We start from the raw sequence: 23,192 nt of genomic DNA, 5'->3' as shown, positions 1-23,192 counted from the left end.
CATGCATTCCCCAGTCGGTGGGCTTTCGGCCCTCGCAGGGAGTAGTGACCTCGCGGTATACATCCCCACTTGACTGGGTTCAGACATGTAGCTTGGAAGGCACCAAGATACCAGAACCTTCCTTAACAAGTATTAGAGAAAGATGGTGAAAAAGGAGAGTAGGGTAGCAAATATGAAGGGAAATTCACAAAGGAAAAGGGTGAGGGACCCCCTATCTATTCACTACCCCAAAAACCTCATCCTAAAGCAACTGTCATAGGATGAGGGCGACAAATCCTACGAATATTCCAGTCCATAATCAGTGCCAAGCTAGGGTCGTCAACAAAAAAGAGTTTTGGCTCAGTTTTCGTCTGGTAGCTCGGGGCTGACCTCTCCAGTATGGTTGCACCTGGCTGGCACAGCTCAGCCCGTCCTTACTACACGGAAGCCCCCCCACTACATCAAAGTACTGGGCCTCGGGGGGGCCTCGAGGTTTGGTGAACCTTTAGGGTAAATAATAACATTGTTGGTATTCACCTTGAACACAGGCCCTCCAGGTTTGGTGAACATTTAGGGTAAATGATAACATTGAACTGAATTAAATTTACTTGTATTTACATAACAGTAAGGTACATGTCATCAGGCTGTCATATCCAAATATCACATTAAATTACAGGAACTGCTCTATGCATCACATCATGTCTCACAGTACATCTCTCAAACAATACCACAGGTGCTCTATATGGCACCAAATTTAATGCACCCAAGGACTCGGTTCCGACTGATGCTACACATTTTATCTACTTGAAACATCTCCCTAGCAGCTAAGGGCGAATATCATCACAGCCATCGCTAGCTTACTTCCACGGGACAAAAGAAGCTACAGTACACGAAAGACGAGGAACCAATGATCCCAAGAACAACTGGGGTGAGGGGAAGTAGGCTAAAAGACAGGAATCGTTCAAGTTCAACTATATAAAAGGCTACAACTCTCTTTGGCAGCAGAGGCCTCTGGCGTCACCCAACAAAAGACACTCTTCCATACCCATTACAAAAGCAGTTCCTGTGGGAGAAATTTAAGTAACGACGTTTCCTTTGGGCAGCCATGGATGTTGGTCAGCAACATTGCCCCTCCCCATAAGGTGGTCTGCTCCTTTCTAGTCTTGCTTCTTGGGGAAGGAAAGGTCATAGTAGACCTTGAAGCAATGGATCAAACCTACGGCACAGATGCCAGCCGTCAGGCCGTACAGGATCTTGTCCGTGGGGCCACCCCTGATGTGGACGGGCAAGTTGTTGGGTATCTGTGGACAAAAGGAAAATTCTTGAGCCACTCAAAGCAGCAAAAATCAAATGATATGGGGAGATACTACAAGTTAGACATGCAGTCATTTGCGCAGGGCATACCATAGATACGAATACGAGACACCTGTTGATTTTGCCTACTGACTGGGGATTCTATTTGGGTGTGTGGGACCGAATTTACACCGACGACTTAAAAGGCCACAAACCCATGCAGCTCACTGAAAACACACGATCGACACGCCGAAACCATACACTTTCTCACGAGAGTTCCCCTCCCATACCTAGCCTCCCTTTCTAGACATATGGGCTGATTAGGGACAGAGGACCTACCCTCAATGCTCCTGGTATCACCGATTCATTCACCCATAGAGTCAACTCTCACCAATCAATCCACAGCCCAAATAACCCACAGAGCTTGCACGTTTCATCTGTTGGAACTGAGCAAGGGACTATGGTAGTCGAAAAGTTCCGTGTCTTCTGTCTTGATTTGTTCACCAGAGCTGGTGGTCGAGCACAGTACCATTACACCATCAAGCTGGTGATTTTACTTCAGTATGGAAACATTGGAGAGTATGGACTGTGTATGTTTGTGACAATAGGAGAGAAGGCAGAAAGGATGATACGGGCAGAATATCCAAGTTGTTGAATGTAGAGGAGGTTAGGGAGGAATTAGTTGTGGCAGAGGGAAGAGGTACAAAAATCTTATGAAACGATGAGAGCTGGCTGGTAAGGTGCCTGGGCTGGAAGAGAATCATGCTAGTGAAGCTGTCTAATGCATTTCTAAAGGGCCATTTACACGGTCAAACGGTTTGTCAAACAAGAGTTTGAAGTGATGTTTGACCAAATACAGCATTCACACGGTCAAACATCACTTCAAACATTTGTTTGACAAACTGGGTTTGACAAACAGTTTGATCATGTAAATGGCCCTTAAGGGAGGGAAAGGTGCCGGAGGACTGAAGGCATGCTTGTTTACAAAAAAAGGGGACAAATGTGATTGTAGTGGATATAGAGGAATCAGGTTGTCGATTGTAGTTGGAAAGGAGAAATGAGGAGACCGAGAAGGTAAACTGTGAAATTTTTTTATTATTATTATTTTTTCTACTGCTCATCTTTTTGCATTCACCTTAACCTCTTCAACGAGTCAAATTCTCACACGCATCGGCTGCCTAAGGTACGATGACTGATGCATCACAATACCCTTGTTATCAAGTATAAAGTCGCTGCTGTATTACTCATTCTCTTTCCCCGAGTGATAATAAACACAAAACTTGATCAAGCCAGTTCACAGAATTCGGGGGTCACTCAGCTACAACTATAAAATATTATTCCCCTCTTTCCCGGGCTACAGTTTCTAGAACAATTTTGCCATTTCACAACATTTACAGAACATCACCAGCATCATAACCACGTACCGTCTGTTTTTAATAACTACTTTATTTCAAATATTCTTAAAACAATCTACAGTATGTGTAGAGGTAGTCCTTTCCTTGTGTTCTTGTATTTCTCTTTGTCTACTATTTCTTCTTCCAGTATAAGCATCGACATGCAATGAGGTCTAGGAGGCACAGCATTGGAAACTGCCACATATGCACATTCAAGGTGCACGCCATAATTTATCCATACTTACTAGATTGCAATTTGTAAAAGTGTATTTGCAGGTACATCAACACTCAACAGAACATTAGAGGATACTTCACAATTTACAGGAATCCCAAAACAATCATCACGAATGCCACAGATTTACTCTTCTACTCCATGAAAAATCGGTAGTTTAAACAAAAATTTGTCACATTTACACAAGTTTACATTTTCCTTTTAATTCCGATAATTTTCATTTCTTTGTTGTTTACAAATTTGTCAAAACGTAACATATTGAGGTAACAGAGACAAGACCGATTTATTCAAGTCCTTAGCAAATGTTATGAGTTTGTAATTATGGACACTGGAGAAAAGTGTGATTCAAAAAGATAATGACAGCAGATTAATTAAGATGCCCAGTTTTGAGTAATTTATGTATGCTCAAGAAAGGTTATGAAAGTTTACAAAAAGGAGCATTTTTCCTTCAAATATCACCTTACTGAAACTTCTCATAATCAGGAATAAGATTTTTTTTTACTAAAATAATGCGGTGCTCAGCTAGATAAACAGATGTAAACAAGCTAATTCATTGTAAGACACTTGTCTATTTCCGAAATTCCTTTTAACCCATTAAACTCCGATGACAAGATTCTTGTCATTTGGTCAAATAAAACAAAATATCATAAAACACCAAAATGTTTGATCAAACACCAGAAAAATATGACGCCAGTGTGGAGGAGGAATGGGTATGGTTCAAGGAGGGAGTCACAAAGTGTGCAAGGATGGTGTGTGGAACAAGAAAGACAGGAGGAAATAGAAGGAAGGGTAGTGAATGGTGGGATGAGGAAACAAAGAAGGTTGTAGAAGAGAAGAAGCGAACTTTCACAGATTGGTTACAAAATATGAGAGGTACAAAATATGAGAGGTACAAAGAAAAGAAGAGAGAAGTAAAGCAAAAGGTAAAGGAGGCAAAGAGGAGAGCAGATGTGAAGTGGGGTAAGAGTATGACAGAAAATTTTGAAAGTAATAAAAAGATGTTTTGGAAAGAAATTAAGAGAGGAAGAGGAGGCGAATCAAGTAGAGAAGAAAAGGTAAAAGGTGCAGATGGAGAGATGATAATCGAAGAGAAGGCAGTAAGGGGAAGATGGGCAGAATATTTTAGGGAGTTGCTAAATGTGAGGGAGGATAGGGAGGGAAAGATAGTTGCAGTGGGAATTGCTAAGAAAATGACCATGATGAGTGAGGAGAATGGAGGAGAAATAAGGAAGGATGAAGTGAAGGCAGTTGTTAAGATGATGAAAGCAGGTAGGGCACCTGGTCTGGATGGATGCCATGCAGAATGTCTAAAAAAAAAGGAGGTACAGTGATGGTGGACTGGCTGGAGAGGTTATTTAATGTTTGCTGGAGAGAGGGTAGAGTGCCAGAAGACTGGAGGAGTGCCTGTATAGTTCCACTTTACAAGGGAAAAGGGGACAAGTGTGAATGTAGTTTCAGAGGGATTAGCTTAAGTGTAGTTGGGAAGGCTTATGGGAGGATCTTGATTGAAAGGATTAGGCGAGGAACAGGAGTAATTGGTGAGGAACAGTGTGGATTTAGGACAGGTAGAGGTTGTGTAGATCAGATTTGTGGTAAGACAGATATGTGAGAAAGCTATAGGAAAGGGGAAGGATGTTCTTTTGGGCTTTTATGGATTTGGAAAAGGCTTATGATAGGGTAGACAGAAAGGCACTGTGGAAGGTTATGCAGATATATGGGATAGGAGGAAAGCTTCTAGGAGCTGTCAAGAGTTTTTATGAGAGTAGTAGAGATTGTGTCACAATTAGAAATGGAGAGCGAGTGGTTCGAGGTAAAGGTGGGACTTCGTCAAGGATGCGTTATGTCGCCCTGGCTGTTAAACTTATACATGGATGGGGTAGTGCGAGAAGTAAATGCAAGGGTGGTGGGTCAGGGATTGGAGAAGGTTAAAGAAAATGGAGAAAAGTGGGAGGTGAGCCAGCCGTTGTTTGCGGACGACACTGTACTTGTGGCAGGATCGGAGGAGGGATTGAGGAAGTTGGTGACAGAGTTTGGGAGAGTATGTGATAGAAGAAAGCTAAAGATAAATGTGGGTAAAAGTAAGGTGATGAGATGTACAAGGAGTGAAAGTGGCAGTAGACTGGAAGTGAGCATTAAGGGAGAGCGACTGGAGGAAGTGGATAGTTTTAGATACTTGGGTGCAAATGTGGCAGGAAAAGGTGGAGTGAAGGTGAAGGTAGAATGTAGATTGAGAGAAGTGAGTAAATGCCTTGGTGGATTAAAAAGTGTAATGAAGAATAGACATTTGGGAATGGATGCTAAGAGGAGACTGTACGAAGGAGTGATTGTGCCAACAGCACTGTATGGGACAGAAACATGGAACATAAGAGAGGAAGAGAGGAGTTTGAATGTGTTTGAGATGAGGTGTTTAAGAAGTATGATGGGGGTTACTAGGCTAGAGTGAGAAATGAGGTGGTGAGGAGGAGAACGGGGGTGGAAAGGGAGTTGGGAGATAGGGTTGATGAAAGAGTATTAGGATGGTTTGGACACACGGAAAGAATGAGTGAAGAAAGACTAGTAAAAGAGGTATGGAAGGCAGATGTGGAGGGAGTGAACATGAGGGGACATCCTAGGATGAGATGGATGGATGGGGTGAAGGGGGCTTTGGGGAAGAGGGGAATATCTGTTGAGGAAGGACGGGAGAGGACAGAAGACGGGTGAATGGAGAATGGTTGTATATGGATAATGTTGTGATGCATGAGGTGGAATGGGCGGGGGGATGGGGGGTGAGGTAGTATGTGCGAGCAAAATTTGACACAGCCTGAAGGGATTTCTCCCCGTCTTCTCCTTTTATGCATGGGTGGACGGAGAGGGGGGGGGGGGGTCGCCGATTTAATGAAGTGGCCTTGCTGTGGATGTGCTGTGTCTTGCGACACTGCTTCTGACCCAGGGCAGTGGACAGGGTGCAGGGATGACCCATTATCCAGGAGGTGCTAAGATAAGAAGGAGGGTGGAGTGTATTCAGGGATGGAATGGGTGGGAATGATTTTATGCCTTTTCCTTTTTGGCTACCTCCCTTTTAAGGGGGAAAAAGCCTTGGTGTATGTATGTTTTATTTGACCAAATGAGAAGAATCCTGTCATCGGAATTTAATGGGTTAATTAAAGAATTGCTATAGCCACCAAAGTAAAAAAAATGCATTGTCTATGAATGTCACAATACAATAGAATTATGGGTGCTTCACAATCTATTCATGGGGGTGATTACGTGTTTTGCCGTCACCCTTGTACTCGAATTTTGAACTCTTCTCTGGATCCCTCTTTGAACTTTCTGGGGCTAATTCACCCACCAACCCTGTTTTCTCTCTCTCTCTCGCTCCTTGGTGGAAAAGGAGATGACAGACAGGATTGATGAAAATGTATTGGCATGGTTTGTATAATTGGCAAGAATGAGTGAAAGATTAGTAAAAGAGGTGTGAAAGGGTGGAGGGGAGTGAACTTAAAAAGGGATGGGAATGGAGATGGATGGGGGTGAATAGGTTGATTGATTTATGAAATTTTTGGCTTGAAGGCCAAGCGCCGGAGCCAGTAGGCCATTCAGCGCATATCTTATATAAATAAAAATTCAAGTAAATCAGTAAAACCAATAAGCACTCACAAAAACACATCAGAACAAGATACACTCACAAGCAATCATACACAATTTTAAATTTCATAAAAAAAATTATGTCTTTTAAAAACTTTACAACATTCTTCACACGAGCTTCCTTCCCTAAAATTTCTTTAAAAGATAAATTTGTTAAAAAGTTTGCCCTGCACTTATTAGAGTATGCAGGGCACTGAATTAAAATGTGTTTAATTGTAAAAACAACTTGGCAAGTGGTGCATTGGGGGGCCAGCCTTTCTGCTCCACTTGCCATAAAAAATCTATGGGTAATGTAGGAATAGGGTTTTAAATGAGGGGAATATCTGCTGAGCAGGGAAGGGAGAAGACAGGGGATAGGGGTTAATATAGAATAGCCATGTATATAGATGATACCTTCATGCAAGAAGGGACCCACTGCTGGCTTTGTTCCACTGGTTCCCGACACCCCTGGCCAAGAAGCGAGGCAACCCAACATCGGCCTACAGAACTCCATCGGCATTCCGCAAATGACAGGGGTAGCCCTACCAAGGATTCCTCACCTTCCAGTGATTTGCAATCTTCTCCGGTGTTCACTTTTTTCAACATTTTTGCATCGTTTGCGAAGAAGCTCGTACAACTTTCAATTCCTTTATCCATATCATTAATATATATAGCAAACCTTATTGGGGCCAGTACTGTTCCTTGTGGAACTCCACTAATCACCTCATCCCAATTGGAATGTTTGTCTCTTATCACCGCTCATTTTCCTTTCATGCAAGAAGTCTTCCATCCACTCAAGTAGTTTGCCCTGTATTCCTCCTGCAGTTTCTAATTTCTTTAGCAATTTCTTATGTGGGACCATATCAAAAACTTTTTTCAGGTCTAGAAAGGCACAATCAGCCCATCCATCTCTTTCCTGTATTATACCTGTTAGTTTTGAATAGAAGCACATCAAGTTTGTGACACATGATCTTCCTTGTCTACATCCAAACTGCCTCGGATTTAGTACATTGTTTTTTCCAACTGCTTTACCCATCTAATTTTGATCATTCTTTGACAAATTTCTGCTACTGTACTTGTAAGAGAGACTGGTCTATAGTTTGTAGGGTCTTCGTTTACCCTTATATATTGGTACTATATTTGCTCTTTTCCAATCTTCTGGAACTTTTCCTTCCTTCACTGAACTGCTTATTAGACTATGTATTTTGTATGTTAGTTCGTCCCTGCATTCTCTCAAAATACAAGTTGCCATTTCATCTGGACCATATGATTTTCTGACATTGAGATTATTCAAGTGATTCATCATTTCATTCCTTGTTCTCTTTCATAGGGGGGACTTTCCCCTTCCACTCGACATCTCTAAGTTTATGTTCTCCCTCATAAACACCGATTTAAAATGCTTGTTCATAATTTCTACCATTTCTATTTCCTCTGTGTATTCTATTTCTCCTTGTCGTAGTTTCACTAATTCTTGTTTGATTTTCAGTTTGTTGTTTACAAATCTATAAATAGTTTTTGTTGATCTTTACATTTTCTACGACATCCTTTTTGTGTTTTCTCTTTTCTTCTCAACACACTTGTACATATTCATTTCTATAACCAGTATATATTTTCTATTTTTCAAATTTTTTGTCTTTCCTCCATTTCATTCAAGCTTTATCCCTTCTATCTTTTAACTCGCTACATCTTTTGTTGTACCAACATTTTACATATACTTTTTCTTGTTTTTGTTTTGGAACTAACTTTTCCACTCCTTTATAAATTTTTGTCAAAATTTTCCATTTCTCTTCTACGGTTGTTTCCTTTCCCAGTCTACTTTTTGGAAAGAGAGAGAGAGAGAGAGAGAGAGAGAGAGAGAGAGAGAAAAAAATCATTTTATCAAAATTTGTTGTTCAGACATCATTCTTTCCTTTCTATATTGTTCATTTTTTTCTCGTGTATTTTCCTTCATTTAGTTCCAGTTCAACTAACATGTGGTCACTTTAACTTTGTGGTGTCTTATATTCAATCTTGTCCACTATTTCAGGTTCAGACATGATTATTAGGTCTAGTCTCGATGGCTCTTCCTCACTTCTATACCTAGTACTATCTTGTATCCATTGTGTCCATGTTCTATAATAAAATCAAGTAGTACATTTCCCCATAGGTCGTCACCACCCTTCACTGTCCTCTCTTCCCAGATTTCTTTACAATTTAAGTCACCCATTATAACTATTCTTCCTCCATCTTCCATTATCTTATTTAGTGTTATCTTCATGTCTTCTAACATATTCTTGTGTTCTCTCTCTTCCCACAAAGCGGTTTTAGGAGGCACATAATTTACCACAAACTTCCTGCTCTTCTTGTCCCTGTCCTCTATTTCCATCATAATCATTTCCATTTTATTCTTTCCATATGTAACATTCCTCACATTTATATCCTTCTTAGTCAGGAAAATAACTCCACCCCCTTGTTTTACTTCTCCGTTTCTAATCCAATAATTATATACACCATGTCCTATACTGTAGGGTGGTAATGGACCTTTCAATTTTGTCTACAAAATTCCCATTATGTCAGGTTCCTTTTCCATCGGGTAATAATTCAGTTCATTCAAGCCTGTTATTAATCCATCTATATTTGTGAAGGACACTTCTAATTTTTGTTACCTCCATCCTGTTTTCTGTTTTTCTCCATGAACCATTTCCTCACTTTCATATCCACTACTCTCCAGTAGAATTTCTCTTGGACTCTGATCTGCTCTCGTTTTTTTTCCTTAGCTTCAATTCTTTTTGTTTTCTCTTCCTCTCTTCTTTATTCATCTCTCTTTATCCATACCTGTTTGTACTGCTCACTTTCTGCTCGTTTTCCTGTTTTTGATAAGACATTCTCTGCTGTCGTTTGTGACCTGAATTTAACCTTAATCGGTCTGGTCTTGTCTGTACTATATTTCCCCAGTCTATATATTTCTTCAATTTCTTTCCCTATTTCCTGTTCACCTTCTTGAAATGGTTTTAGTACCTTGTTCATTTTCTTTCTCATCTCTTACTCTTGTAGTCCTATTTGGATTGTTTCTCTTCCATTCCTAATATAATTATACATTTCTTTTTATCTGCTAAGTCACTTACTATATTCTCCTCTCTCATCACTTTAAGAACTACAAGTATGTCCTTGGTGAGTTCCTTGATCTGTTGTTTTACTATATCTCTAAATTCAATTTTGCTATCCTCCTGAACCCTTTTCCAACCATTTACCTCTTTATTATTCCTCTTTAATTCCTCATCCTTTACTTCTTACAACTGTCTTTTTAACCCATTAAACTCCGATGACAAGATGTCTTGTCATTTGGTCAAATAAAACAAAAATCATAAAACACCAAAATGTTTGATCAAACATTTTGGTGTTTTATGATTTTTTGTTTTATTTGACCAAATGACAAGACATCTTGTCATCGGAGTTTAATGGGTTAATTCTTCTATATCTTTAGTTAGGCTCTGGTTCTCCTTTAGTTCTTCCAATTCATCAACTCTTTGTGTAATTAGTGCAAGTTGGCTAAACCTAATCTCCCATGATTCATTAACTTTTATTAGTTTTTCCTCTAGACTTGCTATATTTCTAATTTTAATGCCCTTACTCATTTGTTCGAGTTCACATGAGTCATCTGCACATCATTTACATTCCTTCCGACGTCCAGGGCCCGATCATCCCCTTCCTCATTTCCTTCCATTTTCCTCAATAATCCCTCCCCTTCTTTTTCTTCACCTGGCCACTACACCACAAGCTCTCCCCTTCCCTACTAATACAACACAGGTACTCCATCGTCGTTGAAATCCACAAAAATTGCGTTTCTTTCCGGAGTTCCAATTTTTGCGGTCAATCCAATGTGTGTGTGTCTGTGTGTGTTTACATTTACCTAATTTAAAAAAAAAAAAAAAAAAAAACACTCGCTGGGTTCCATCTCCTATTCTCCAAATTATTATACCCACAAATTCATACAGCATATGCCTCCAACTTGTTCTGTATAAACTAGGTGGCAATCCCCCCAGGGATGCATGAAGCCCCCTGCTCCAAAATAATTGTTTAACAGGAACAAAGAAATCATTCTAAGAGCAACTACCTACCATTACATGCATGTGAAGTATAATTCTATCAGTCACCCTCATCTCTTCTCTATTATGACAAAGAGAAAAAAATCTATACATAGTTCATATAAATTAAAAAAAAATATGATGGCAGGGGGATCTGCCAGAAGCAAAGAAGGTGAGCCATACAAGATGACTTGGGAGCTCTTAATTTTAAACATCATATTTAGATTTGAATTCACGTATTCTTGCAGATTAGGCGACATCACCTGAGCTATTCCAAGTAATCACGCATCTATTTGGAAAACTATTTCTTTACATCCTAAAGACATTTACACAAGAATTACCTGGAAGTGCTTCATCTTTTCCAGAAGGACCTTTGGCACCTCGCCATATTTACGTGCCAGACCCTCCTTGGGGAAGGTTGTCCCTGGCGGGTAGTGAATCTCTGGGGCAGCAACTCCTGGGCCAAAAGTCTGCGCAAAAGCAAAACAGTGGATAGAATTAATTCAAGTTTGAATAATCCACATTCTTGGCAAATCTTACATAAAAGGACATACTATTTCGTAGAGTGCCAGGGAAGGGGGGGGGGGAATAAACAAAGAGGGAGAATGTTGCAACACTTGCATATCACAACCACAACATAAGAAGAGGGTACAGAGAGAAGAGAGGTGAGAGAAGAGAACATTGAAATACTTATGTATCACAACCACAAGAAAAGGAGAGGGTACAGGCAGGAAAGATAAATATCTAATCAGTAGGACCCAAGTCTTTAAATGTATCTACCATATATCTTACCAAGCAAATATCACAGGTTATCAATCTTTAATATACAAAACCACCTTCAAATTTGTTTTCAATACATTACTGCATTAGTCTGCCTCAGAATTCTCCGTTCAGGGTCGGAAATTAAGCTGGAGGTCATATGAGAATAGAACAGACGAGGTCCAAGGTATTCGCCATTTGGACTTTAAACAAACAACGACTTCCACAGAAATAATTTCTGATGGGGGTCAATCCATTATTCCCTTCTTACTCCACAACGAAAACCTTTTCCTTGTATCAGAATTTACTCTTGAACGTAGAATTTTGCATGGGGTGTCCAAAAGTTCAGACAGACGGATGAAACCCAAACCATTCCCCCCAGCAAGAATTCCTTCAAGATTTTCAATGGGCATCTTTATCAGGCTCATATCTCGATACAAATACAAGTATCGAATCTAGGTCTCTCGTCCAATTCGTATAACCTGTAGCATGTTTTGGTCATTAACAAATCATGTTTCCAAATGAGCGGGCACTATTCAAGCACAAGGCATGCATATTAATCCCATAAATTGGGAGTATGATTAACAGTAGTCAGAAGCCATATGCAAATGGAACATATCCACAAACGCTTCCACATCCGCAGCAGATACAATTTATCCGTTGACAATAGGAGGGAGCTACAAAGGGAGGGATAACTTTTTAGTTGTTGAAAGTATTTTAGACAACTATGTTTCCTTGTTGCATTAGACATATATCTGTGGTGGGGGGAAAAGAATACTGCCACAAGTATTTCCACTTAAATCATGAGAGGCGAGAAAAACAGGATGGGGATTGGGGCCAGGCATCCTTCTCCCTGTAGCCCCCACAGGGAACATTCATAAAAAAAAAGTAAAGGCATAAGAGGGTCTAGGAGTTTTCCAACCAGCACCCTAAGGTTTGGGTCTTTTAATGTGCGTGGATGTGGTACAGATGAGAGTAAAAGGGAAGAGATAGGTAGTATGTTTGTGAGAAGAAAGACGAATGTGTTGGCCTCGAGGGAAACCAAGTTGAGAGGGAAGGGCGAGTGTGAGTTTGGGAGTGTAATTAGGAGGTATTCAGGAGTGAAGAGAGGAAGAGGGAGAGAAGGGGTGGCTATACTAGTAAGTGAAGAGATAGGTAAATGCGTAGTGGAGTGGAATGAGGTTTTGTAAGTGCATATAGGCCTGGTAGTGAGAAGAATGTAGAAGAAAGGGAGGCTTTTTGGACAGATTTAAACGAGTGCATAGAGGGACTAGGGAGGAACGACAATGTAGTAGTATTGGGAGCCCTTAATGCTAGGGTAGGAAATTAACCAATTGACAGAGTGGTTGGGAAATGTGGAGTTCCAGGAAAGAATCGTAGTGGAGAGTTGATGGTGGAAATGTGTCGAGAGTTGATGATAGCAAATACAATATTTCGGAAGAAAGTCAAGCATAAGTACACATGGGAGAGGGTAGTGGTGGATGGAAGGGTGGCAGATAGAGCGTTGATGGACTATGTAGTGGTAGACAGGAGCATAAGGCATCAGATAACATGATAATTACAATGTTATTTACCTTGACATTAGTAAAGCATTCGACAAGGTGCCACACCAGAGACTACTAAATAAAATCAAAGCCCATGGCATAGGAGGAAAAATGTTAGAATGGATTAGAGCTTGGATTACAGCAGGTCACCATAAATTGACTAAAATATAGGTGGGGCAATGTTACTAGTGGGGTCCCCCAGTGCTCGGTCTTGGATCCCTTGTTGTTCATTATGTACATAAATGACTTAGACAATGGGATAACTAGTGATGTTAGGAAGTTTGTGGACGACACTAAAATAGGACACCAAATTAGGTCAGGAGATGACGCAGATTCGGCAGGATGAACTTAAATTGTTCACATGGTTGGTGAAATGGCAAATGAACTTCAATATCTCCAAGTGTAGTGTCTTAAACATAGGGCTACACAACCCCGAAAATAGATACTGCTTAGATAACACCCTTTTAGAGAAAACTGAGTGTGAGAGACTTGGGAGTTCTAGTGAGTCTGGAACTTAAAACCAGGAAACAGTGCATTAGTGCCAGGAATAAAGCTAACAGAGCATTAGGTTTCATTGCTAGGACGGTAACGAATAGAAGTGCAGAAGTAATTATCAAACTATCTAGCGATAGACCCATCCTTGACTACATGGTACAGTTTTGGTCTCCGTCCTACAGAATGGAAATCAATTCACTAGAATCAGTACAGAGAAATGACCAAAATGATACATGGACTCACCTCAACTTACACTCTCTGGAAAGACAGAGTACGGGGTGATCTAATAGAGGTGTTCAAGTAGATTAAAGGCTTTAACAAGGGTGATGCAAACAAGGTCATCATATTAAAACAGGGCAGGACTTGCAGTAATGGATATAAACTGGACAAATTTAGATTTAAGAAGGAAATAGGCAAGAATTGGTTTACTAATTGGCTGGTCGACGAATGGAATAGACTTAGTAACCATGTAGTAAGCGCTGAAACTATCAATTGTGTTAAGAAACTATTAGACAACTTTATGGATGGGGATGACAGGTGATGATGGATACAGAGCTGCCTAGTGTAGGCCTTATGGTCTCTTGCAGTCTCCTTCATTCTTATGTTCTTACATGTGCTAAGGGGAGAGTGTGGGGAATATCAGACCATTTTTGGTGGAAGGTAAGTTGAGAGTGGAGGATAGATGGAGAAAGATGAAAAGGACAAAAGGTAGGGAGGTGCTTAGAGTAAACTCTTTACATGAAAAGGAAAAGGAGTATGAGTACAAGAAGCTGAATGAGGAGTGGAGAGTGAAGGATAGAGCAGAGCTAGGAGTGAAGGAGGAATGAGGATGGTTCAAGGAGGGAGTCGCAAAGTGTGCAAAGATGGAGTGGAACAAGAAGAATGGGAGGAAATTGAAGGAAGGGTAGTGAATGGTGGGATGAGAAAAAGAAGGTAGTAGAAGAGAAGCAAGCTTTCACAGATTGGTTACAAAATAGGATGAGGGAGTCATACGAGAGGTAAAAAGAAAAGAAAAGTAAAGCACAAGGTAAAGGAGGCAAAGAGGAGAGCAGATGTGAAATGGGGTAAGAGTATGACAAAATTTTGAAAGTAATAAAAAGATGTTTTGGAAAGAAATTAAAAGAGGATGAGGAGGCGAATCAAGTAGAGAAGAAAAGGTAAAAGGGGCAGGTGGAGAGTTCATAATGGAAGAGAAGGCAGTAAGGGGAAGATGGGCAGAGTATTTTAGGGAGTTGCTAAATGTGAAGAAGGATAGGGAGGGAAAGATAGTTGCAGTGGGAAGTGCTAAGAAAATGACTGATGAGTGAGGAAAATGGTGGAGAAATAAGGAAGGATGAAGTCAAGGCAGTTAAGATGAGAGCGGGTAAGGCACCTGGTCTGGATGGATGCCATGCAGAATGTCCAAAAAAAGGAGGTATAGTGATGGTGGACTGGCTGGTGAGGTTATCTAATGTTTGCTGGAGAGAGGGTAGAGTGCCGGAGGACTGGAGGAGTGCCTGTATAGTTCCACTTTACAAGGGAAAGGGGGGCAAGTGTAAGTGTAGTAGTTTCAGAGGGATTAGTTTGTTAAGTGTAGTTGGAAAGGTTTATGGGAGGATCTTGATTGAGAGGATTAGGAGAGGAACAGAGGGAGTGATTGGCGAGGAGCAGTGTGGATTTAGGACAGGTAGAGGTTGTGTTGATCAGATTTTTGTGGCAAGACAGATATGTGAGAAAGCTATACAAGGTAAGGATGTTTTTTGGGCTTTATGGATCTGGAAAAGGCTTATGACAGGGTTGACAGGAGGGCACTGTGGAAGGTCTTGCAGATATACGGGATAGGAGGAAAGCTTCTAGGAGCTGTCAAGAGTTTTTACAAGTAGTAGAGCATGTGTCAGGATTAGATGTGTTATGTCACCCTGGCTGTTCAACTTATACATGGATGGGGTGGTGCGAGAGGTAAATGCAAGGGTGGTGGGTCAGGGATTGGAGAAGGTTAAAGAAAATGGAGAAAAGTGGGAGGTGAGCCAGTTGATGTTTGCGGACAACATTGCACTTGTAGTAGGATCAGGAGGGATTGAGGAAGTTGGTGACAGTTTGGGAGTGTGTGTGAAAGAAGAAAGGTGAAGATAAATGTGGTTAAAAGTAAGGGGTGAAAGTGGCAGCAGATTGGAAGTGAGCATTAAGGGAGAGCGACTGGAGGAAGTGGATAGTTTTAGATACTTGGGTGCAAATGTGGCAGGAAAAGGTGGAGTGAAGGTGAAGGTAGAATGTAGATTGAGAGAAGCAAGTAAATGCCTTGGTGGATTAAAAAGTGTAATGAGGAATAGACATTTGGGAATGGATGCTGAGAGGAGATTGTATGAAGGAGTGATTGTGCCAACAGCACTGCATGGGGCAGAAACATGGAACATAAGAGAGGAAGAGAGGAGTTTGAATGTGTTTGAGATGAGGTGTCTGAGAAGTATGATAGGGGTTACTAGGCTGGATAGTGTGAGAAATGAGGAGGTGAGGAGAACAGGGGTGGTAAGGGAGTTGGGAGATAGGGTGGATGAAAGAGTATTGGGATGGTTTGGACTTTGGACACATGGAAAGAATGAGTGAAGAAAGACTAGTAAAAGAGGTATGGAAGGCAGATGTGGAGGGAGTGAACATGAGGGGGCAACCTAGGATGAGATGGATGGATGGGGTGAAAGGGGCTTTGGGGAAGGGGAATGTCTGTTGAGGAAGGACAAGAGAGGACAGAAGACGGGTGAATGGAGAATGGTTGTACAGTATATGGATGTTGTAATGCATGAGGTGGAATGGGTGGGGGGATGGGGGGTAAGGTAGTATGTGAGAAAAATTTGATGCAGCCTGAAGGGATTGCTCCCTGTCTTCTCCTTCTCTGCATGAGGGGACAGATGGGGGTGGGGTGGGGGCATCGCCGACTTAATGAAGTGGGCTTGCTGTGGATGTGCTGTCTTGCGACACTGCTTCTGACCCAGGGCAGTGGGCAAGATGCAGGGATGACCCATCATCAAGGAGGTGCCAAGATAAGAGGGAGGTTGGTGGGGAGCTGAGTGTATTAGGGATGGAATGGTTTTTATGCTTTATTCTTTTTGGCTACCTCCCTTGTATGGGGAAAAAAAGCCTTTGGTATATGTATGCATGTAACAGTCACATGTTTTGGCCTCTTACGTTGATCATAACCATACTACGGTATTTATAATGATGATTCCAAGGATGAACCCTATACATTATCTTGGATTAGGTAAAAAATAGCCACGACATAAAATGTGATTTTCATTCATGACTCCAATACATCAAAAGTCGTGCGACACCAACCTCACCAATATTTAAAATAGTTTCTCCAGATTGAAAAAGTATATCTTCCGTTGCCTGACATTCTAACGTGCCATGAAGCATATACTCAAGCTCTCCACTTTTGAAAGTTGCTCTTGCTAAGTGGAGGTTCGTTTAATTGTAACACCCATGAGGCTGCCTTAGAAACTCAAACACCTATATCTTGCCGAGTGTCTGCAATTTACCAGTCTTTGCATTCTGTGGCAAATCTTCCTCTTGTCTGCAAGCTACGAGTAATTACAGGCTGATCCATGAGGCAATGTCATCTACACACAGACACACACTTATGCATATGGTTGTCCTGCATGATGGACAGCAAAGCTGCCCATTTCCAAAACCCACCAGGAGAGTGTGGCCCTGACTTGCTCTCTAGAAGGGGTCCAAGATATTTTTCTCTCTCTCTCTTTTTACAGACTTCAACAGCTTTTTTTTCCCCCAAACATCATGGAGAGGTGACATTTGGCAACTTCTCTCTTCACCCTACCACTCTGAGCCAGCGACATAAAAGCAGTCTCACACTGATACAACACAAAGAACAATCCAAAGTGTCTTCCTGCAAAGACCTGTGGAAAGTTCCAAGGATTGTGGCCAGTCACTGTGGGGACTTTGGTGTTCCGCTCAGTGAAATCTGAGGCAACAAGGCCATCCAAATTAGAAACATCACATGAAGAATAGTCACCCTAGACTTCAACAGGGTGACAATTCTTCATGTAGGCTATTCTAGGGTGACGACAATAAGCATAACCTTCATTCAACCTAACTCAACCTTTATTTCACTGATGATATTCTGTGTACATACTGTGGTGACAATTGTTCAGGTGGGATCTCATGGGGGTGATAATTCTTCATGCGACCCGTAACCTATGTTAAAAGCAGCTGGCCCTCTGCAGCTTCCTTGGTCTCAGCTTCAAGTGCAACAGTTTAAGCTCTGTGGAAACCCACTTAGTAAGAATCACTTGGCTAGCTAAACACAAGGCAGAAACCTTCTTTAGCGGGAAATCTTGTACAGCAAGTCCTCATTATATGGTACATATGCGTTCCTGAAAACCTTACCGCAAATTGAAATTACCGTATACCGAACGCAGGAAGAGACCGATTGCTGTGGCAGCCGCACGGCGTGGCGGCGCTATGGTACGGTGTAAACAAAACACGAGCGGATACTGTATCTGTGAATTTTTCTTACTGTAAATAGAATCGAGGTTAGTAATTACCAAATACAGTAACTGGGAATTTACTGGATAAAGAGGACTCACTGTGCTTGGCTTTGTGACATGAAGGGATACCCTTGCCCTCAATTTTTTTTCTTGTGCGATGTACGTTATCTGCACAATCGCAATGTTTCGACTGGGAATCGGCCTCAGCTCCTTAGCCATCACCTGCAGGCTTGCAAGATGTCCTGAAGTTTCACCTCAATTTTCGACCAATATTAGGTTAGATTAGGCGTCATAAACTAGTGTAGCAAGGCTTCTCTTAGGATTATCTGTCCAATATTAGGTTAGATTAAGTTTTAGACCATTTAAGTAACGTTTCTCTCATGGATAACCTTGTGCTGTTGCCACATGTTATATTTTCCACGTTGATTTAGTTAGTAGACGTTATTTACAGATTTCTTTAGGAAGCCGTGGAAAAAATTATGGAGGCAATTGTGGTTTGCCTCTACGGATTTGAGCTAGAGTTGTTCGAGGGTGGGATGGATGGGGTGGTGTTAAGACGTGCAGAATTGTGAGAGGCGGGAGTCCCACTGTATCATGGAGCATATTAAACCTAAGTTGATAAGTTCTTTTGGGTAGTGTTTGCTTGACGTTTTATGTAGGACGTGTTCATATTTGGTGATGTGATAGGATGTATTCGTTCATTCCAGCTGAGTTTGGCAGTTGCATTGGGATAATCTAGGCGGCTTATGTATAGTTAGTACTTGCACGTGTGGTTCGTGGTGGGATAGGATGGATTACTGCTTGTACGTTGTGGATGAGGGTGATCCATATCTGCTTGTGGAAAGGGGAAGGGTTTGTTAACATTTCTAGGGTGGTACAGTTCCTCTCATTCCATTACATACATTACAGGTTTCTCTCAAGTGTGATAATCCATTTTTTGGAGGGAGCAGAGGGATGTACATTTTGGGGTTTGAATGTGTTTAGCAGTGATGATGGTTGTTAGCAACCTGGTGAAGGTGAGGGGGGGAGCTTCTACCAATTTTTTAATCTTCCTCGGATGGGAGGAATGAGGGCGAGGGTTTGGCGGAATGGAGGAACCGTGGGTCGTACATAAAGTTCTTGTATTTATGACGATTAAAGTGCGGGTTTTAACAACATTGGCAAGGGGTTATATGTGGAGGTTCTTGTACCACATGGGCAATATCTCTTCATGCCGTTTTAGCCGAGCTATTAGGACAAGGGGGGGGGGGAAGGGTTGTCTGACAAACTGTAGTGCTTGTGCTTATGCAACAGTATGCCCGAAGATCCTGGATTGTCCTAGTTTTCAAATTCCTCAAAAACTAAGTATGATGCAGCGCAGTCTTGCAATTCATACGTTAATCTGGGTTCGAGCACGGACCACCATGTGCAGGGCTGAGCAACATACATGTATATTTACGTGACGGCACCAACATTTAATGCATCCTGAGTGCTGGCAATTAAAGCAATGATGTATATATTTCTAATAATGTAGATTCAGGTAGGTCGCAAGTTGTGATTAGGTTGGGTTGGGTTACTCTGGTTAGGTTAGGCTACCAGGTAGGTTAATTTCTTTTGGTATATTTCTAAGTGCACAACTACACAATATGGCACTGGAAAATTAAATATTAATTTTGTAAATTATAATGCATCATTGTAATAAATATTGTTCTTGGTGGAAATCAATAACAGAAAACGTTGCTAAAAGCTATGCACAAACTAATCAAGTTGCCTCGAGTCCTTTAGATGACACCTTTGTTTTCATAGATTCGGAGGTCAAAGATGATGATCCTGATGGCATCTAGAATTACAGGTACTGCATCACTAAAATGCAGGTTAGGTTAGGTTAGGTTAGAATAGACGAATTTACCACACTTTAATTTCTTAGACTTCCGCATCTACCAAACCAATGATGGAATCTCAAGCAGCCGAAACGGCTATGTTTATTTCTGTAGCTTCTAGCAACTTTTTCCGTTATCGGTTTCTGCCAAGAATAACGCACATCACATTGATGCATTATAATTTACAATATAATTTTTTTCATTTTCAATTGCTATTTTACATAGGTGTACACTTCTAAAAATTGACCTTCCTTAACCCATTCAACACCGATGACAAGATGTCTTGTCATTTGGTCAAATAAAACAAAAAATCATAAAACACCAAAATGTTTGATCAAACACCAGAAAAATATGACATCAATCCTCGCTTCGCTCGCAGCGAAGCGAGGACTGACGTCATATTTTTTCTGGTGTTTGATCAAACATTTTGGTGTTTTATGATTTTTTGTTTTATTTGACCAAATGACAAGACAGCTTGTCATCGGAGTTGAATGGGTTGACTCGATACTTCCCCCGAAATAAATCCAGAAAGGGGGCATTTGACATCTTATTTCTAAACTATTGAATAATTATTATTTGTACATATTCGTTATCGGCCGAGAACCGAACCCGGAACAGTCAAGGGTCTTTTATTGTATCTCATGCAGGTCCCTATATCACCAAAAACAGCTTTCACTTCACGGGTGCTCAACTATGGAACTCACTACCTGTGTCCATTAAGAAGTCAAATAGCAAGGTTACCTTCAAGAAAAAAGTCAAGGGTTACTGTCTATATGTCTCAGCTATGGACAGAACAGCCTTAATTTTATGTACTACTAGCTTAGTGAGGGATACCTGACTCCATGAGTAATATCAGCCAAATCTGCATTCACTCATAACTGTTCTGACCTCCCCACCCTCTTTTTTTTTTTTTGTCCTTCAGAAGTTTAGTTTAGTATAACAATGTTTGATGTTACAAAGTGGTTTCCACCTTTGTTTTGCTGGTCATAGTATGGTATATGCCTCAAGTAGGGTCCGAGAACAGTTATGATCTACCCATAATAAAAGCCTGGTGAATAAGGGCACCAGGCAACAAGGTAATTGGACTTTTTCCTCGTTCTCCTTGTTGTTATACTCATACGAGTACTGGTCCCTTGTACCCTACTTCTGGTGCTTCAGGTTATAATGTACTACTTCCTAGTGCTCATACTAATTGCCCACTCTGTCCTGAGATTTGGGTAAAAATTTAGAATTAATTAATAGATGACCCTAGCTGCAATGTAGCATTCACTATAAGAACATGTTGATACAGCTGTAGAATAATGTAGTTTATCATCAATGGTACTACTCTACTATAGTACTCACTCATACTGTTTTGTTACAATTCAATATTATTTTGTTGTTCCTTTGCTTAATGCAATGCTCCTTATTCTGATGGTGCTCATTTTTTGGTCTCGATATCCTGTGTTATGAACATTTTAGTAATATTAGCAAGACTATAACAATGTTATGTGTAGTGACTGGTATTACTCATGATGATGATTGTCTCTGGTCCCCTGAACCCCCTACGTATGTTGTCTGTGTGACTTAGTGTAGAATAAGTCTAATGAGGACAATGGAAATAAGCGTACATGCTTTTGGTGTTATCCTCGGCAATTTGCAAATATTATTTTGAACTATGTGTTCTTGTCACCATCTGCACTTCATGAATATTGATTCTTTGCCAAATAAAGGCTATATTTATCTACCAGTTCCACCCACTTGTTAGGGTAGCTTTCTCTGCCGTGTTAAATGCTCCCCTAACGTCTTGATGTTTACAGTTCTAGCCGAAACTACCTCTGCTAGCAGTTCCTTCCACTCCTCTATCACCCTTTCCGTGGCGAGTCCTACGAGTATCTTCAAGACTTCGTAGTATTTAAATAAAGGTCTCTCAGTGTTCCAAAAGTGGGTGTACTAGCGATTAACATATATTATTTATATTTTTCGTGCAGCGATCCTCGAATGTTATTATAATGTTACCCAGATATTGGCCACAGTGGCGATGCAATTAGAGATTAGAATTCATGAATTGTTACTCCCAGGTTTTTTTCCTGCCTACGTTTAGAATCTATTCTAAATTATACCACAAAATATTAGAATAAATCTAAAAACTACCACATACAAGAGAGTGAGACAAAGAAATTTGCAGTACTGGAAATATTTTATCAAATTAGTATTCTCCGCAAATAAACCTAAGCGTTGGAAAATTCCGATTTAGTTTCACCAGTATAAACTATATATGTACATCTTACATTCTGAAGTGTTAAATTGCCAGGGTATGGAGAAGGAAAATGTATATTACTGCATTTTTTTATTTTTACCAAAACATTAGTATTATCTATTCTTAGTACTTGTCTATGCAAGAATCTGGTTCGACGCCCTTCTTGCTTTCAAACTTGGAAGTCTGCCATGAGAAGTTGTTCGAATTTATCTATAATATTCATAAACCCTGACCTATCTGTTTATATATGGATAAACACATTTTAATTTTTTTTATTATACACACCTTGGGAATCTGCGCGCCAGCAGCTGCAATTCTACCAGTCTGAGAGCTGTGCTTGTACAACATCTTCAAAAGTGTTATAGGCCTGTGTTCCGCGCCACACTTCACCGACGAGTATGCCTACGTGACTGCTTGCCTTCCCCCCCAAAGCTCTTGGCATCAGCTGTTTGCATGCAAGAATTGACGCAATAGCTGGTGTGCATTTGCATTTGCTCCAATAGATGGTGCTGATCGCCCGTCCTATTTAGAGAATTATTATATGTTTTAGTGTATGAATTAAACTTTAATTTTCTGTCCTTATACATATATTTTTTTCTTTACAGTTTTCGATTCTGAAATATACTTAAAGATGCCATTTACCACTGTGCGAGGAAATTTTCAAACTGCGTGAATCTTTGTTTACTATTGCATTCTTCGAAACTAGGTCACACACTACATCTGTAATAAAACTTTGTAAATTTTGGATATCTGAATTCATTGATATTAAATAAACCATCCCAAATGTATTTGTTAAAAATTTAACTTTTAATTTGAATGTTGGCACATAGGGTATATCATGGAATAGTAATCACATTACACTATATGCATATTTACTATTTTAATCTGACTTATGTTTCTTAATCAGCCTGTTAACAAAATCACGATGATAACCGTCAAATTTATTCTTTGGTCAAAACTTGTTTTAAGTTTTGAAATCTACGCGGGAAATCCAATCCCTGTCGACCTCAGCCCGTTGATTCACCTCTGCCATGATCCAAATAAATACTTTTTACAGTCAATTTCATGCTCAGAAAATTATCACAATAATAATAGAAACCAACTGCTTCGGAAAAGGTGACTCGAAGATCAAAATCTTTGTGACGATGGACGAGAGTCAATGCATTTCCGCTTGTGTGAAGTCTTCATAAAACCATCGTTCGAAGATGGCTGCAAGTTACATCGAGGACAAATGACGCAATACAACCATTTAC

The 23,192-nt window shown here is 40.5% G+C and overlaps 1 protein-coding gene across 1 annotated transcript; it reads right to left on the bottom strand.

Moving 5' to 3' along the window:
* Nucleotides 1-573: 573 nt before the first annotated feature.
* Nucleotides 574-22,398, bottom strand: LOC143031161 (cytochrome c oxidase subunit 7A, mitochondrial-like). Its single transcript, XM_076194682.1, has 3 exons — nucleotides 22,225-22,398; nucleotides 10,907-11,035; nucleotides 574-1,280 (listed from the first exon to the last, which is right to left on the bottom strand). The coding sequence occupies exons 1-3, from the start codon at nucleotides 22,285-22,287 to the stop codon at nucleotides 1,137-1,139; spliced, it is 336 nt and encodes a 111-aa protein (XP_076050797.1). The 5' UTR covers nucleotides 22,288-22,398; the 3' UTR covers nucleotides 574-1,136.
* Between the last annotated feature and the right edge of the window lie 794 nt (nucleotides 22,399-23,192).

This window comes from Oratosquilla oratoria, chromosome 12, assembly GCF_046742065.1.
Source record: "Oratosquilla oratoria isolate Oo_2021 chromosome 12, ASM4674206v1, whole genome shotgun sequence".
Taxonomy (NCBI): Eukaryota; Metazoa; Arthropoda; class Malacostraca; order Stomatopoda; family Squillidae; genus Oratosquilla; species Oratosquilla oratoria.
The sequence above is the reverse complement of the archived record's forward strand: the minus strand, read 5'-3'. Positions and strand labels throughout refer to the sequence as shown.